Here is an 18,441-nt window from a genome sequence, read left to right as displayed (position 1 = left end):
TTTTATACGTTCCTAAACAGCCTCACCTTCTCACCTGGCTCTGTCTTAGGGAAGCCTACACTTTCTTCAGAGGTCAGATCAAAGCCTCTTCAGATTCTTCAAGTAAGACTCATCCTCCCTTTCCTAGGCCCTCACAACATGTCCTAGAACATCTTACTGCTGACCTTGCCTTCTTCCTTGTGCAGTTCCCTCATGGCATAGCATATCTGGGATTTATCTTTGTCTCTTACGGCCCCAACACAAGTGCCTTGAACACTGTAGTTGATTATTGAATTGGTAAGACCTTGCCTGAGGTCCTATCACGCTCTAAGAGTTTATAAACATTTTCTTGGATCTGGGTTGTTCAAATTTGACCACAGAAATGACCTCAATAAAGGACTCTCTTCACACTTAAAAAATCTTGTCTCCTTATAATCATATTTTATGTTGACCTTTTATACCAGAACATTTGCATTAATTTAATGCATTAGTAATCAGCACTGGCAAATAGCAACCTCATAGCCAGAAGGTTAAATTATAAAGTGTCTTTTATAATCAAGTAAGAATATGGCAGTCATCAAACTTAAACAAACTAACTTGAGATTTGCTTTTACCATAAATCTTATAAATAGTCCACCAGATTCTATTCAATATGAAGGTAAGAGATTCAAAGCCAGAACTTCCGCTCTTTGAAGGTCTCTCTTTAAAATGAGCTGGTGAATAAAATGCTGGTGAGAGAACTCAACATTTCAGAGCAAAAAGTACATCACTCTACCAAGGCCAATTGCTCTTCATGGACACAAATAATGTTCTTTTTATTAGCAATTTGGAATAACAATTTAAAACATTCATTTTATTGAGATTTTTATATAAAAACTGAGAAAACAATTCTTCACAGTAATTATGAAAATATGAGAAAGTGCTGAGCTTCTGAAACACAGTAATCTTCCTAACTCCCCTATCTTTCCCTGGGCCATGTGTGGTAGTGCTGTGATCCTCAATTAAAAAGCTTATTTAGCCTGGAGGGGTAGGATAGGGAGTGTGGGAGGGAGGGAGACGCAAGAGGGAAGAGATATGGGAACATATGTATATGTATAACTGATTCACTTTGCTATAAAGCAGAAACGAACACACCATTGTAAAGCAATTATACTCCAATAAAGATGTAAAAAAAAAAAAAGACAAGCCACAAACTAAGAAAAAAATTGGTATTCAGAATATATAAGGAACGCCTACAAATCTATTAGAAAAAGATTTTTTGTTTAAACCAAAAGCAAGTAGGTAAAAGACACAAGTAGATATTTCACAAAGGAGAAAAAACACACGGCCAATAAACATATGGAAAAAAAAAAAAAGAACAACCTCAGTAATCAGGAAAACAAATTAAGATTCCAATGATATATCCTTTTATATCCACCTGATTCCACCCCCACCCCCCAAAATAGTTGATAATACCAAGTGTTAGTAAGCTAGAACTCTTTAAGCCCTACTGGAGGGAGCATACATTGATTTAACCACTTTGGAATACTAGCACTATTTGTAAAGTTGAATATTCACATAGCCTATGACCCAGCTGTTCCACTTGTAGGTATGCCAAGATATACAAAAGAATATTTATAGTTTATATTCTCTCACCCCCCAAAAAGATTGGAAACAACCCAAATATCTGTTGAAGGAAAATGAAATGAATTTTCATTTTGAATACATAAATACATAAATAGTCACATGATGGAACATTACACAGCAGTGCAAACAAGAGCACTACAGATACATATAACAACATGGATGAATTTTAGCAACGTCATACTAAGTAAAAAAAGCAACTTGTAGAAGATTACATTATAATACCATTTGTAAAAAAACTCCAAAACAAGCAAAATTAATCACTATGTTGTTTAGGGATTGTAAATATAAATTATTTTTTCATAAAGCAAAGGAATATCAATGAAAATTTAGTTTAGTGGTTATCCTTGGGTGTGGTAGAAGGCAGGGAAATGGGTTAGAAAAAGAGCACACACATTGATGTGATGGTACTGGCAGTATTCTTGGTGTTTTTTTAAAATATCGCAAATTATTTATGTTTTAAAAAAAGGCTTATTTATAAGGAAGATAAAGACTAGGGAATAATAAGAATACTACTAGGGCTTGCAATGAAAAGCAAGCTAAGAAGATGAAGTAATTATTTTCAATTATACCACATTCTACAAAACAGCAAAAAACTCCCATTACATTTTGTGTAATATGAGAAAAAGCTCTTTGATCCATGAATGGCCTAATCCAACAGCTATTCACATAATTTCTGTCCTTTTCAGGGAGAATAGCAATCAATGATCAAGAAGGAAAGTACAAGTCACAAAAAGCATGAAATCTTACTTTTTCATCATCTTCAGTAAATGGAGCACCTTCAGGAATCTTATTTATTGCTTGGGCCACACCGATAATCTCACCATCACTGCTTCGGATAGGCATGCACAGTAATGATTTTGTCTTGTATCCAGTTAGCTTGTCAATTTCATCATTGAATCTGCGATCCTAAAAATAAGACAAAGAGGGCATCATTAACTGCATTTGCATTGTTGTCAGGGAGAAGGAGAGAGAATGTTTCTGTGTGTGATACCTTATCACTGGGAACTTCACCCCACGGATTTTTAATAACAAGAACAGATCTGATTTCATGTTGAATTCACCAAAGGAACATAAATGAAAATAAATCACCACCATAGTTTTTAACCATGGTAAACGAAGAGAGAAACTTTAAACCCCACTACAACAATATAGTAAAACTGGGGAAGGGGCAAGTGTTTTTAATAGAACTTCACACTGTGCTATTTATTAAAATATGTTATTTCGCATAGACAACTGGCTATGAAGTATCATATAAGAAATATATATTAAGCATTATGAAAAAGTATGCAGAAAAAGCAATTATGTTTCCTCAGTCAAAATGATCCTGTGAAAAAAACAGAACTTATAGGTCCATACTGATACTTTTTAAACATTCTAAAAAATGTTTTTAATGTGATGGGTAGGGAGGAGGTAAAGGCTTCTTTACACAATGTCAGCTAAAAAATGTAGAAGGACTGATAAAATTATATAATATCTATTTTGCAACTACAGATACAATCATGTATACAAGCAAGGATCATCAATAGATGGCAATACCATTGGATGAAAAATTGTTAGTAAACAGGGTATTCACTTAGTCTCAAAGTGCCTCATTAAATTCAAAGAGAAAAAGATGTCTTTATCATTATCTAGTGGACATCATATTAAACAAGTAATCAAACTTAGCATCACCATTAATGAGACAAAACAGCACCGTGTGCGCCTCCTGATGTGATGCAATAAGAAGGACACAGCGTCATCAAGAATGTGGAATGGGGCTTCCCTGGTGGCGCAGTGGTTGAGAGTCCACCTGCCGATGCAGGGGACACGGGTTCATGCCCCGGTCCGGGAAGATTCCACATGCCACGGAGTGGCTGGGCCCGTGAGCCATGGCTGCTGAGCCTGCGCGTCCGGAGTCTGTGATCCGCAACGGGAGAGGCCACAACAGTGAGAGGCCCGCGTACCGCAAAAAAAAAAAAAAAAAAAAAAAAAAAGAATGTGGAATGTTCTTGTCAAAGAGCTGAATCTGATCATTCAGGAAAAGAAAATTAAGAAAAATGCAGATTATTGCTCATTCCTTCAGAAGCCTGACCTGTACTTTTCAAAAATGTCAATATCATGAGAGATGAAATAAATTAAAAATAAAAATAAAGCCATGGGAGCTGTGCTGGTTTAAAGAAGACTGAAGAGACCTGAAACTTAAATGAAATGTGAGATCCTTCATTGAAAATTGTTATGCAATTTGGGAGGGAGACAATTAGAGAAAGTTGAACAAGGACTTTACATTAGATAATATCATTGTATCAATATAAATTTTCTTGGGTGTGATAGTGGTATTGTAATTATGTAGGAGAATGTTATTTTTAGGATATACATGCTAGAGTATGTTGAGGTGAAATGTCATACTACCTTCAACTTACTTTCAAATGGAAAGAAAAGGAAGGAAGGAAGGAAGGAAGGAAGGGAGGAAGGAAGGGAGGCAGAAAGAAAGGAAGAAAGAGAGGGACTTCCCTGGTGGTCCAGTAGTTAAGGCTCCGTGCTTCCATTGAAGGGGGCACGGTTTTGATCCCTGGTTGGGGAACTAAGATCCCACATGCTGAGTGGGCCAAAAAAAAAAAAAGAAAGAAGAAAGGAAAGGAAGGGAAGGGAACGGGAGAAAAAAGAAGGAAGAACGGAGAGTGAGAGAGGGAGAAAAGACTGGCTCCTAAAAGGGTAATAGGGATTAAAAACATTCCAAGGAAGAAGATAAACTGGATCCAGGCTCACTGCTTCAAGCCAGGGGCTGAAGTGAGGCTTTCCCAATGCTCTTGATATTTCCTTGTTAAAAGAGGCTTAAAAATCAAAAACAGAGGCTTCACTGGTGGCGCAGTGGTTGAGAGTCCGCCTGCCGATGCAGGGGACATGGGTTTGTGCCCCTGTCCGGGAGGATCCCACATGCCGCGGAGCGGCTGGGCCCGTGAGCCAAGGCCACTGGGCCTGCACGTCCGGAGCCTGTGCTCCGCAATGGGAGAGGCCACAACAGTAAGAGGCCCGTGTACCGCAAAAAAAAAAAAAAAATCAAAAACAAAGCACTGTTGTCAACCACCATAGAGAGCTATAAATTTTATCTGACTGAGGGCCTAGGAAGGCTGGCTGCAGACAAGGTGATAACTTCAAGACCAAATTGTGCTGGGCTTCTATGACCTCTGTGATATCCCCAATATCAAAAGACCTCTGTGATATCCCCAATATCAAAAGAACAGGAACCCTCTTTGTAATAAGGCCTGATTCTGGTCTGGGGCCTATGGAGGCCATTCTAAACCCTTAGTTAGGGAGAAGGGAGCCCTCAAGAGAGAGGGGAATCAAAACCCAGACAAAACCAAATCTCCTGCTCAAAATGAGCCTGCAACTAAACTTTCAGAAAAACATTAATTTGTATTACGTTTTTTTTCATTCACTGAGGAAACATTATGTGTCAGGCCGTGAGCTAGGAGATACAGCAGGAAACAGAAGAAGCATCATCCCTGCCTTCAATGAACTTGAAATTTAGTAGATGAGGCAGATGACATATAAATGTATAATCATATATTGTGCTAAGTGATACTGAGGAAAAGACAAGGTATCAGGAGAGAGGCTCAAAAGAAGGAACCTATTTTTATGGGGATCAAGGAAGTTCTCTCTGAAGACAGGACAAGTAAGCTGTGACTTGAATCACGAGTAATAATTTGCCAGTCAAATAATGGTGGGAAAAACTTTCCAGGAACCTGGAACAATGCACACGTGAAGGTCCTGAAGCAAGAAAAAGCTTAGTAATTTCCAAAAACTCAAAGGTCAAAGGCAAGGGCACAGGAAGCCACAGGGAAAATGGAAGAGGAAGGCAGGGGCCAGATGGTACCAAGTCTTACAGGACCAGACAGGAGTTATATTATTCCTAAATGCAATGGAAAATCACTGAAGATCTTGAAGCAGAAGGATGGTATGATTCATTATGCAGCACTTGGCATTCTCTGAAATCATCATCTTAGTTTATTTGTTCTCCCACCACTGGTATATAAGATCTGAGAGTGCAAAGCTTTTATTTCTCATTTACTACTTCATACTGGCTTACTAGAGGTGTTCCACAACACTTTTCCTGAGTAATAGGTGGTTTTTTTTTAAAGACTGTGTTGTAATTATGTAAAATATTAGAAAGTTGAAAAGGCCCTAAGGCCCCACATTTCACTGTGATACTATTGTACATGTACAGAAAAGAGATGCACAAATGTTTACTGCAACATCAACTATGAAAAGAAAAAAAACTGGAAATCATTTGAATATTGGTCAATAGAAAGATAAACAAATTATGATGTCTTGTTTTGATATACTATATAACAATTTAAAGGAATCAGCTAAAGCTACTTGTATTAACATGAACAAACATCAAAAACATGTTAAATGAAACAAGCTGCAAACTGATACCATCTATATAATAACACCAAAATTTAAAAACAATACTAAATGTTATGTATGGATTCATACATGTAGCAACAGTATAATGCATGCATGGGAATAATAAAGTCTGAATTGATATAAGTGGTTACCGCCAGGGAGGAAGGGAGGAAATAGCATGAGGGAGAGGTAGAGGGAGGCTTCAATTCTAACAACACAATTTTCCTTCTTTAAAAAAAAAACTGTGAAGCAAATGTAGTACAGTGCTAAAATTCTATAAACTTTGATGGTCTTTTCTTATCTAAAGGTTTGAAATATTTTATAACAAAAAGTTTAAGACCAACTTTTAAAAGTTAAGAACTTTGTGGAAGATGATATAGGGTTGGAATAGGAGAAACCAGTAAGGAAATTTCAGTGGTCCAGGTTAGGCAAGAAGATGGTCTGGGTTAAAAGAAAAGCAATGGAGCTAAGGAAAAATAGATGGATATGTTGAGTCTACAGTACTTCCTAATGAATTGGTTGGTGATGGGGGTCTAGAGAAAGAAGAATGAATCTCAGGTTTCAATTTGAGAAACTATATAGATGGAAGTGCCATCTACTGGAGTGGGGAAGTTTGAGATGAAGGTGAAAGTCTACATATAAAGAAAGTATAAAGAAAGTCAAGAAGGTTGATAAATCAGTGAGGTATATCCTGCAACCTAAAATCAGTGGTTCTCCACCCTGGCTGCATGTGAGAATTACCTGAGAAGGTTTTCAAAATACCAGTGCCTGGGCTTCACCCCATCCCAAATTGAACCAATCAATACGAAGCATTGGTTTTTAATTGGTTTTAAATGCTCATAGCTGATTCTCACATGAGAACAATTGTCCAAAATGATAAAGGGCTTAGTCACTAGTAAGATCAATAAAGTTCATTGATAAGAAAAGCCTTAAAATGGGAAGGAACAAAGAGAGTGGCATGTATTCCGGTGGTTACATATCATTGGTGTGGACCATGTGAGACGACTTGAAAATCTACTCTGGAATAGGCAAGCCTTTCTACTCTTACCTTTGTGATAGTCTGTATCTCTGGAGAAGGGCGTCATCCACCAAAAGCCAACTCTGAGTAAATCAACCACCAAGACTGTGGGGTATTCATTGCCAAAATATCCAAAGCCACATGACAACAACAGATACAGGGGTGCTTCATCATGACCAGGGGGAACAAAAATATAGTAAACCCTCCTCACCATCTCTCCAACTCTCTACACTCACCTGATAAACTTGTAACTTGAGGAGAAAAAGATAATTATGTTGATATAAGTGGTAAGTATTAATCTTCTAATTTAAAAGCTGGGAAGATAAATTTATTTCATTAAGTCATAATGGTTTTTTAAAAATAATGCATCATAAAACATACTTTGTCCATGTCTTCATTACACTATTTATGGGATTATTCTCACAAATTAACTCAAAACTTGATATAATCCATCTAATGAGAGGTCAGAAGAGCTGATACAATTGCATACTTTACAATTATATTAATCTCTAGATTAATTTTCCAATTTAAGAAAATGAAGAAAGCTGAGCCCAAAATCGAGGTATAAATTAATCATAGGAGATGAAGAACACTAAGGAAATAATTAGATAAAGGAACATATTACTCTGATGTTACAGAGAGAGGGAAAGTTTAAAAATGGAAGATAGCAAAAAATAGATTTTGCTAGCCAAGCAATGACCACAAATGAGTATAGTAGTAAAGGAAACATAGGGCATTGTGGAACACACAGTCTGAGGGAGGGGGGGCGGCGTGGGGGAATCTCCCAAGGAAAGTGAAATTTTTAAGCTGACAGCCAAAGGATTGGTTTCCCAGGAAGAGGGAATAGTATTCAAAATTCAGAGGCAATAGGAAGCTGGTGAATTTGAGGAACTGAAAAAAGTTGAAGATGGTTCTCAAGGGAAGAGTCAGAGATGGAACAAAAAAGACCAGGCGGAAGCTGAAGAAGGGGTGCTTAGCGACCAGGTTTTGAACTGTAAATTTACCATAGAGGAAGATGGAGTCACTAGAGGGTTTTAAGAAGGTAGGTGGGAGTAATATGGATGATTCTTCATTTTCGAAAGAGTTAGTATGGCTTACAGGTAAAGAATGAATGGGAAGCAAGAAGTCTAGGTGAGAGATAAACCATCTCTGGACTGGGATGGTGGCTACTGGTGGTAGGGGTGATGGGAAAGGACTGAGTTGAAAGATACTTAGGAGGCAGAATCAATAGGACTTGCTGATTAATTTGATGTAAGGTTGCTAATGCTAGAGAAGTAAAAAATAGCTGCATATAGCCAGTGCAGGTACCTGGGTGAGTGGTAGATTCCCTGAGTAAGGAACACAGGGAGGGGACAGCTTCTGAGGGGGTAATAGGAGTTCCCTTGTGGATGTTTTGAGGTTTAGTTAACTACGGGCCATCCACATGGTGGTATTGCCCCCAAAGTAGTTTGAGATATAGGTAGGTAGGTAGGTAGGTAGGTAGATATATAGATAGGTGTTTTAATTTCAGGAAAAGGAAGGCAAGGAAGAGACTAATTAGATAAGAATGAGAGATTCTGCTCAATAACTTCACTTGAGGTCTTCACCACACTCACCAGCAAAGCTTCACAGAAGGCCAGGCACAGAGGTGACAGGAGCAATGAGAAGGTAGAAACATTGGGCCTACTTACTGTTGGAGATGGAAACTTGAGTAGGAAACTAACAAACGCCTCTAGGTCTATAATGAAATATCACATTGAGAATGGTGTCCAATTTTTATTCATCTCCCTTAGGACAAAAAAATAAGAAATGATCTACAACAGGAGAGATTTCTAATAAATTAAAGGGCTTCTTTAATAAGGTTGTTAAAATCTGGAATGAGTTTCTTATGAATGTGGCAGACTCTTTTTTGCTTCGAGTATTTTTATGTCATAATATTTTTCATATCACAGATACTTTAAGTATAACGGTTCTTGAGAAGTGCAGGGATCTTCTCAGTGCTTTTGTGTAGACCTACTTTTTGCATGTGACACTCAGCTATGATTTTTAATATTTAAAAAGATAAAGTCATAAGGCCAAAAGCAATTTTGAATTTTTAGCAATGGAACTGACCTGTGCCCGCTACAGAGAGAACAGTAAGTGCATGTACTTCTGACCCAGGACCTTGCAATTGCAGCCTCCTCTGCACATTCCTGAGTTGAATATGATGCCACAGAACACACCCAGAAAGTGGATCCCACCTGCAAAGTCCACTAAGGCTGTAGAAAGAACCAACTTCTGAAGTCTGAGCTTGCAGGTCCTTGAAAAAAGAGCTATGTTCACTGCACTCGAGAATCCCAGCCAGTCTCAGGGAGACATATTTTTGAGGCACATAAGAAGCCTCAAAGCAAAAGGGAAACTATCCACTCTTCTTTTCACTTTCTCAGAGAAGCCACTCAAGGCTCCCTAAGGCAGGAGCCAGAGCTAAGAATCTTATTCAGACTCATAGCAAGGATGGGTCACATAAGATCTCTTTTACCCTCTCTGTGTTTAAGGTTTCTCTCCCCAACACTTTACAGTAAAATTATCCAGTGCTCATGATTAAGCCAAGAACTAGTCTTGACCACCATTTAACCTATAAGGGTGATTGTTTTAACCACAATTTCAACTTTACCTTGGGTCCTTCAGAGCCAAGATGATCAAACTCTTCAAGTCTGAGAACATCCACATGATGAGAATTATGTTTTTAGAACATATGGATGAGAAAACATGTAAATGCAAAAAGCTCCTCTTAACTCCATGAAATGTTTAATGAATTTGTATCTGAGTTACTGTGTCCATAAATTATAGAGGAAAAGTAATACAACATGTGTGTATATATGGTAATTCTTCAGTCTACAAACACTGTTAGGTATTCATAAGAATAGAGCAGTGGTTGGCAACTGTTCCTAACATTGGAATCACTTGAGGAGCTTTAGGTAACTACTGATGCCCTAGCCCCATTCTGACCGATTAAATCATAATCGGTGGGAGGAGGGGTTGTGCAGGGGATCTGACTTCTAACTGTTGGTCCGGGTTAAGAACCACTGAATCAAAGGTCCCTTAATAAATCCAAGGCCTCCAGAGTTCTGAGGGGTCTTGTAAACCACTGCTTTAGAGCTTTCAGAATAAGATTGTTCGTTAGCTTTTGTTTTGTTTCAGTTTGTTATGTTTTCCATCCACTTTCCTCATAGGCTTAATACACTGGGCCTGCATACCTTACACAGAACCCTCCTATCCTCCCCACAACAAAGAAAGGTTTGGAGACCAAGTTCAGTCCCGTATTTCATCTACATCTTCTTTCAAATGCCTTATGGAGCTGCAATGTAGAGAAGCTAATGGAAATATAAAATATAAAATGAATATGCCATTGAAACTCAAACCAAAGGATTGCCCACTATCTGAAGCTTAAAAGAAAATTGCTTTTATTGGTACATCACTTAGTAACACTCATTTAATTCCAATTCATAAAAGCATCTCCTTACATTTATGACTGATCATAAACACTTATTTTCCAAAAACTGCTTGGAAAGCTAAGCTCTCAAAATTTTTGATTAGTCTTTAATCATTTGAAATGTACTATTCTGCTTTTCTCCATACAAGGAAGCATAACTAATTGTTCTGAACTGATGGAAGGCTTGAGAATATACTGCACAAAAACAAAGACACAGCATATGGTAAGTAGATAGCTAACGCTTTGGGCATCCTAATTTGATACTTGTTGAGAAAAAGTGCAGTTATCATGGTTGTTCCTAATATGTATTCATAGAATGTCATTGCTCAACAGCAAACAAAAATCTTGTCTCTGAATTCTTCCACAAAGAAACGTGTATAGCTTTAAATAGTATAAAATATTACCAAAAAGTATGTATGTTTTTGAAACGTCACTCTTTTATGGACCTGAAGTGGTGTGGTAGGTGGTGGAGCAGTTTATAAATATGTACAGGTCACCTCTATTTGGTTAATGCTTAATGGGCACACTTTCAATTAAGTCTTCCAAGCTGAATTAGTGGTTAACAGACACCATAAAAGAATTTAATATGAGGTTTAGAAAGAGCCATTGTTATTACCAAGTCACTGTACTTTAGGTGCGTTTCTAAAGTAAACTTGGTTTGCTGATCTTATTTCTTTGTTCTGCCTTTCTTAGTTGGCACTTTTCTTTGGTCCTGTCTTATTGTTGTCATCATGACTATTATTATTTATCTTTCTTATGAGAAATACAAATATATCTCAAGGCATAAGACACAAGAAAATAGAAGAACTACAGCACAGGTGAAACCAAAGTTGGTGAGGTGGTATGAAAGAAAATGGTGAAATCTTAAACTTCTTTAATACATAGCACAGATATCTACTAAGGATATACTGTAAGTGTGCAAATAAATTGTATGTAGAGTTAAAATTCAACTCCATTTCTATAAGATTTATTGTGTATAATTAAAATGTCTGAGCCAAAGACCACTATCTGAAGAGATAGACATAGGAAGAGTCAGCTGGCCAGAAGCACCTTTCTTCCTGTCACAGTGGAGCCATCTAAGAACTCTGGTGAATCAGGGAGGTGAGGCTACAGGTGGAACCAAGAAGGCCATGAAGTCTATAAATATGGACAAGGGATTGTCAACATGGAGCTGTGATTCAAAGCCAAACAGTCAGGAACCAGGGAATATAGGGAAAGCCAAGGTCAAAAGAGTGATGCATGAAAAGCCAGATCTGAATCAGGGGTACAGATTAGATTAACAGAGACACACCAGAGATTTGGTCTCATTTATTTGTTAAAACCTAACAAGGATCATAGAAAAAGAGATCAGATTTGTGGTTACCAGAGGCAGGGCATGGGGGCAGGGGGAATTGGATGAAGGTAGTCAAAAGGCACAAACTTCCAGTTATCAGACAAATAAGCACTAGGGATATCATGTACAACATCATATAATGAAAACTGTGTGTGTCATATTTCAAAGTTGAGAGGAAATCTTAAGACTTCTCATCACAAGGGAAAATTTGTTTTCTACTTCTTTAGTTTTGTATCTATACAAGATGATGGATGTTCACTAAACTTACTGTGGTAATCATTTTATGATGTATTTCAGTCAAATCACTATGCTGTACACCTTAAACTTATACAGTGCTGTATGTCAATTAAATCTGGATAAAACTGAAAGGAAAATTAAATAAAAGCTCTGGATTTAAAAAAAAACCCAACAAGGACCACCTCCAACAGAAAGCCTATTTTACTCTTCCCACTGTGACCAACTGAGACAACCAGAAAAGTTGGCCCCCAAATGTAACTAATTGGTAAACAGCTGTATCAATAAGATTGTGACTTTCCCACATTTATGGCAAATACACTAATTTCTAGTATCAAAGTGTATAAGTTATATTTTAATACATATTTTATTAAGGTTTTACGATTAATATGTGGAAGTTACTGTTTTTGTTTGACAAAAGTTTAATGTTAAAAAGTAATCTTAGATTTCTCCTCGGACAATTGGTGAAAAAAGTGGCCTACACCATTCAGTCACATTGTTGTTGCTGAAATAGAAGCCCAGAGAGAGCCGTGTGGCTGAGAGGGTCTTGGTGCTCTGGCGGGGTGTCAGATCTGTGCCTCTGAGGTAGGAGAGCCAAGTTCAGGACATTGGTCCACCAAGATCTCCAGGCTCCATGTAATGTCAAATGGCGAAAGCTCTCCCAGAGATAACCATCTCAATGCTAAGACCCAGCTCCACTCAATGACCAGCAAAATACAATGCTGGACACCCTATGCCAAACAATTAGCAAGACAGGAACACATCCCCACCCATTAGCAGAGAGGCTGCTTAAAATCATAATAAGGTAACAGACGCCCCAAAACACACTACCAGAAACAATCCTGCCCACCAGAAACACAAGATCAAGCCTCATCCACCAGAACACAGGCACCAGTCCCCTCCACCAGGAAGCCTACACAACCCACTAAAAACACCGTAGCCACTGCAGGCAGACACCAAAAACGACAGGAACTATGAACCTGCAGTCTGCGAAAAGGAGACTCCAAACACAGTAAGTTAAGCAAAATGAGAAGACAGAGAAACACACAGCAGATGAAGGAGCAAGGTAAAAACCCACCAGACCAAACAAATGAGGAGGAAATGGGAAGTCTACCTGAAAAAGAATTCAGAGTAATGACAGTATCCAAAACCTTGGAACTAGAATGGAGAAAATACAAGGAACGTTTAACCCAGACGTAGAAGAACTAAAGAGCAAACAGTGATGAACAACACAATAAATGAAATTAAAATTCTCTAGAAGGAATCAAGAGCAGAAAAACTGAGGCGGAAGAACAGATAAGTGACCTGGAAGATGAAAGAGTGGAAATAACTACCACAGAGCAGAATAAAGAAAAAAGAATGAAAAGAACTGAGGACAGTCTCAGAGACCTCTGGGACAACATTAAATGCACCAACATTCGAATTATAGGGATCCCAGAAATGAAGAGAAAATGAAAGGGACTGAGAAAACATCTGAAGAGATTATAGTTGAAAACTTCCCTAATATGCGAAAGGAAAGAGTCAACCAAGACCTGGAAGCACAAAGAGTTCCATACAGGATAAATCCAAGGAGAAACATGCCAAGACACATATTAATCAAACTATCAAAAGTTAAATACAAAGACAAAATATTAAAAGCAACAAGGGAGGGCTTCCCTGGTGGCGCAGTGGTTGAGAGTCCGCCTGCCGATGCAGGGGAAACGGGTTCGTGCCCCGGTCCAGGAAGATCCCACATGCCATGGAGAGGCTAGGCCTGTGAACCATGGCCGCCGAGCCTGCGCGTCCAGAGCCTGTGCTCTGCAATGGGAGAGACTACAACAGTGTGAGGCCTGCGTACGGCAAAAAAAAAAAAAAAAAAAAAAGGCAACAAGGGAAATCCAACAAATAACATACAAGGGAATCCCCATAAAGTTAACAGCTGCTTTTTCAGCAGAAACTCTGCAAGCCAGAAGGGAGTGGCAGAACATATTGAAAGTGATGAAAGGGAAAAACTTACAACCAATATTGCTCTACCCAGCAAGGATCTCATTCAGATTCGACAGAGAAATGAAAACCTTTACAGAGAAGCAAAAGCTAAGAGAATTCAGCACCACCAAACCAGGTTTACAACAAATGCTAAAGGAACTTCTCTAGGCAGGAAACTCAAGAGAAGGAAAAGACCTACAATAACAAACCCAAAACAATTAAGAAAATAGTAATAGGAACATACATATTGATAATAACATTAAATGTAAATGGATTAAATGCTCCAACCAAAAGACACAGACTGGCTGAATGGATACAAAAACAAGACCCATATATATGCTGTTTACACGAGACCCACTTCAGACCTAGGGACACATACAGACTGAAAGTAAGGGGATGGAAAAAGATATTACATGCAAATGGAAATCAAAAGAAAGCTGGAGTAGCAATTCTCATATCAGACAATAGAGACTTTAAAATAAAGATTATTAAAAGAGACAAAGAAGGACACTACATAATGATAAACGAATCAATCCAAAAAGAGGGTATAACAATTGTAAATATTCATGCACCCAACATAGGAGCACCTCAATACATAAGGCAAATACTAACAGCCATAAAAGGGGAAACTGACAGTAACACAATCAGAGTAGGGGACTTCAACAGCCCACTTTCACAAATGGACAGTCATGCAAAATGAAAATAAATAAGGAAACACAAGCTTTAAATGACACACTAAAAAGGATGGCCTTAATTGATATGTATAGGACATTCCATCCAAAAACAACAGAATACACTTTCTTCTCAGGTGCTCATGGAACATTCTCCAGGATAGATCATATGTTGGGTCACAAATCAAGCCTTGGTAAATTTAAGAAAATTGAAATCATATCAAGTACTTTTTCTGGCTACAATGCTATGAGACTAGATATCAATTACAGGAAAAACACTAAAAAATACAAACACATGGAGCCTAAACAATATGTTACTAAATAACCAAGAGATCACTGAAGAAATCTAAGAGTAAATTAAAAAATACCTAGAAACAAATGACAATGAAAACAAGATGACCCAAAACTTATGGGATGCAGCAAAAGCAGTTCTAAGAGGGAAGTTTATAGCAATATAATCCTACCTTAAGAAACAAGAAAAATCTCAAACAAACAAACCTTACACCTAAAGCAATTAGAGGAAGGAGAACAAAAATACCCAAAGTTAGCAGAAGGAAAAAAAATCATAAACATCAGATCAGAGATAAATGAAAAAGAAATGAAGGAAACAATAGCAAAGATCAATAAAAGTAAAAGCTGGTTCTTTGCAAAGAGAAACAAAATTGAAAAACCATTAACCAGACTCATCAAGGAAAAAAGGGAGAAGACTCAAATCAATAGAATTAGAAATGAAAAAGGAGAAGTAACAACTGACACTGCAGAAACACAAAAGATCATGAGAGATTACTACAAGCAACTATATGCCAATAAAACAGACAACCTGGAAGACATGGACAAATTCTTAGAAAAGCACAACCTTCTGAGACTGAACCAGGAAGAAACAGAAAATATAAACAGACCAATCAGAAAATACAAATAGACCAAACAAGACCAGATGGCTTCACGGGCGAATTCTATCAAACATTTAGAGAAGAGCTAACACCTATCCTGCTCAAACTCTTCCAAAATATAGCAGAGGGAGTAACACCCCAAACTCATTCTACGAGGTGACCATCACCCTGATACCAAAACCAGGCAAAGATGTCACAAAGAAAGAAAACTACAGGCCAATATCACTGATGAACATAGATGCAAAAATGCTCAACAAAATACTAGCAAACAGAATCCAACAGCACTTTAAAGGATCATACACCATGACCAAGTGGGGTTTATCTCAGGAATGCAAAAATTCTTCAATATATGCAAATCTACCACTGTGATACACCATATTAACAAATTGAAGGAGAAAAACCATATGATCATCTCAATAAATGCAGAAAAAGCTTTTGACAAAATCCAACACCCATTTATGATAAAAACCCTCCAGAAAGTAGGCATAGAGGGAACTTACCCCAACATAATAAAGGCCATATATGACAAACCCACAGCCAACATCGTTCTCAATGGTGAAAAACTGAAACCAATTCCTCTAAGACAAGGAACAAGACAAGGTTGTCCACTCTCACCACTATTATGCAACATAGTTTTGGAAGTTTTAGCTACAGCAATCAAAGAAGAAAAAGAAATAAAAGGAATCCAAATTGGAAAAGAAGAAGTAATAAAATATTCACTGTTTACAGATGACATGATACTATACATAGAGAATCCTAAAGATGCTACCAGAAAACTACTAGAGCTAGTCAATGAATTTGGTAAAGTAGCAGGATACAAAGTTAATGCACGGAAGTCTCTTGCATTTCTATATCCTAATGATGAAAAATCTGAAAGAGAAATTAAGGAAACACTCCCATTTACCACTGCAACAAAAAGAATAAAATACCTAGGAATAAACCTACCTAGGGAGACAAAAGACCTGCATGCAGAAAACTATAAGACACTGATGAAAGAAATTAAAGATGATCCAAACAGATGGAGAGATATACTATGTTCTTGGATTGTAAGACTCAACATTGTGAAAATGACTCTACTACCCAAAGTAATCTACAGATTCAATGCAATACCTATCAAACTACCAATGGCATTTTTCACAGAAGTAGAACAAAAAATTTCACAGTTTGTATCGAAACCCAAAAGACCCCTAAGAGCCAAAGCAATCTTGAGAAGAAGTAACAGAGGTGGAGAAACCAGGCTCCCTGACTTCAAACTATACTATAAAGCTCCAGTAACCAAGACAGTATGGTACTGGCACAAAAACAGAAATATAGATCAATGGAACCAGAGAGAAAGCCCAGAGCTAAACCCATGCACATATGGTCACCTTATATTTGATAAAGGAGGCAAGAGTATACATTGGAGAAAAGACAGCTTCTTCAATAAGTGGTGCTGGCAAAACTGGACAGCTCCATGTGAAAGAATGATCCGTAACTCCATACACAAAAATAAACTCAAAATGGATTAAAGACCTAAATGTAAGGCCAGACACTGTAAAATTCTTAGAGGAAAAAATAGGCAGAACACTCGATGAGTAAAATCACAGCAAGATCCTTTTTGACCCACCTCGTAGAGAAATGGAAATAAAAACAAACAAATGGGACCTAATGAAACTTAAAAGCTTTTGCACAGCAAAGGAAACCATAAACAAGACCAAAAGACAACCCTCAGAATGGGAGAAAATATTTGCAAATGAAGCAACTGACAAAGGATTAATCTCCAAAATTTACAAGCAGCTCATGCAGCTCAAGATCAAAAAAACAAACAACCCAATCCAAAAATGGGCAGAAGACATAAACAGACATTTCTCCAAAGAAGATATACAGATTCCCAACAAACACATGAATGGATGCTCAACATCACTAATCACTAGAGAAATGCAAATCAAAACTACAATGAGGTATCACCTCACAGCAGTCTGAATGGCTATCATCAAAAAATCTACAAACAATAAATGCTGGAGAGGGTGTGGAGAGAAGGGAACCCTCTTGCACTGCTGGTGGGAACGTAAATTGATACAGCCACTATACAGAACAGTATGGAGGGTCCTTAAAATACTAAAAATAGAACTACCACAGGACCCAGCAATCCCACTACTGGGCATACACCCTGAGAAAACCGTAATTCAAAAAGAGTCATGTACCACAATGTTCATTGCAGCTGTATTTACAATAGCCAGGACATGGAAGTAACCTAAGTGTCCATCGACAGATGAATGGATAAAGATGTGGCACATATATACAATGGAATATTACTCAGCCATAAAAAGAAACGAAATTGAGTTATTTGTAGTGAGGTGGATGGACCTAGAGTCTGTCCTACAGAGTGAAGTAAGTCAGAAAGAGAAAAACAAATACCGTATGCTAACACATATATATGGAATCTAAAAAAAAAAAAATTGTTCTGAAGAATGTAGGGGCAGGACAGGAATAAAGATGCAGACGTAGAGAATGGACTTGAGGACATGGGGATGGGGAAGGGTAAGCTGGGACAAAGTGAGAGAGTGGCATGGACTTTATATATAGTACCAAATGTAAAACAGATAGCTAGTGGGAAGCAGCCACATAGCACAGGGAGATCAGCTCGGTGCTTTGTGTCCACCTAGAGGGGTGGGATAGGGAGGGTGAGAGGGAGACACAAGAGGGAGGAGATATGGGGATGTGTGTATATGTATAGCTGATTCACTTGGTTATAAAGCAGAAACTGACACACCATTGTTAAGCAATTATACTCCAATAAAGAAGTTTTAAAAAAAGTAGGGCTTCCCTGGTGGCGCAGTGGTTGAGAGTCCGCCTGCCGATGCAGGGGACATGGGTTTGTGCCCCGGTGCGGGAAGATCCCACATGCC

At 38.0% G+C, this 18,441-nt stretch overlaps 1 protein-coding gene across 1 annotated transcript in view; it reads right to left on the bottom strand.

Moving 5' to 3' along the window:
• Positions 1-18,441, bottom strand: part of PDE11A (phosphodiesterase 11A) — a 414,214-nt gene that overhangs the window by 359,690 nt on the left and 36,083 nt on the right. Inside the window, exon 2 of the mRNA XM_060016528.1 lies at positions 2,353-2,511. Coding sequence (XP_059872511.1) covers positions 2,353-2,511 — 159 coding nt within the window. The remainder of the gene's footprint in view (positions 1-2,352; positions 2,512-18,441) is intronic.

The sequence above is a fragment of the Delphinus delphis genome, chromosome 7 (genome assembly GCF_949987515.2).
Source record: "Delphinus delphis chromosome 7, mDelDel1.2, whole genome shotgun sequence".
Taxonomy (NCBI): Eukaryota; Metazoa; Chordata; class Mammalia; order Artiodactyla; family Delphinidae; genus Delphinus; species Delphinus delphis.
This window is presented reverse-complemented; position numbering and strand designations above follow the sequence as displayed.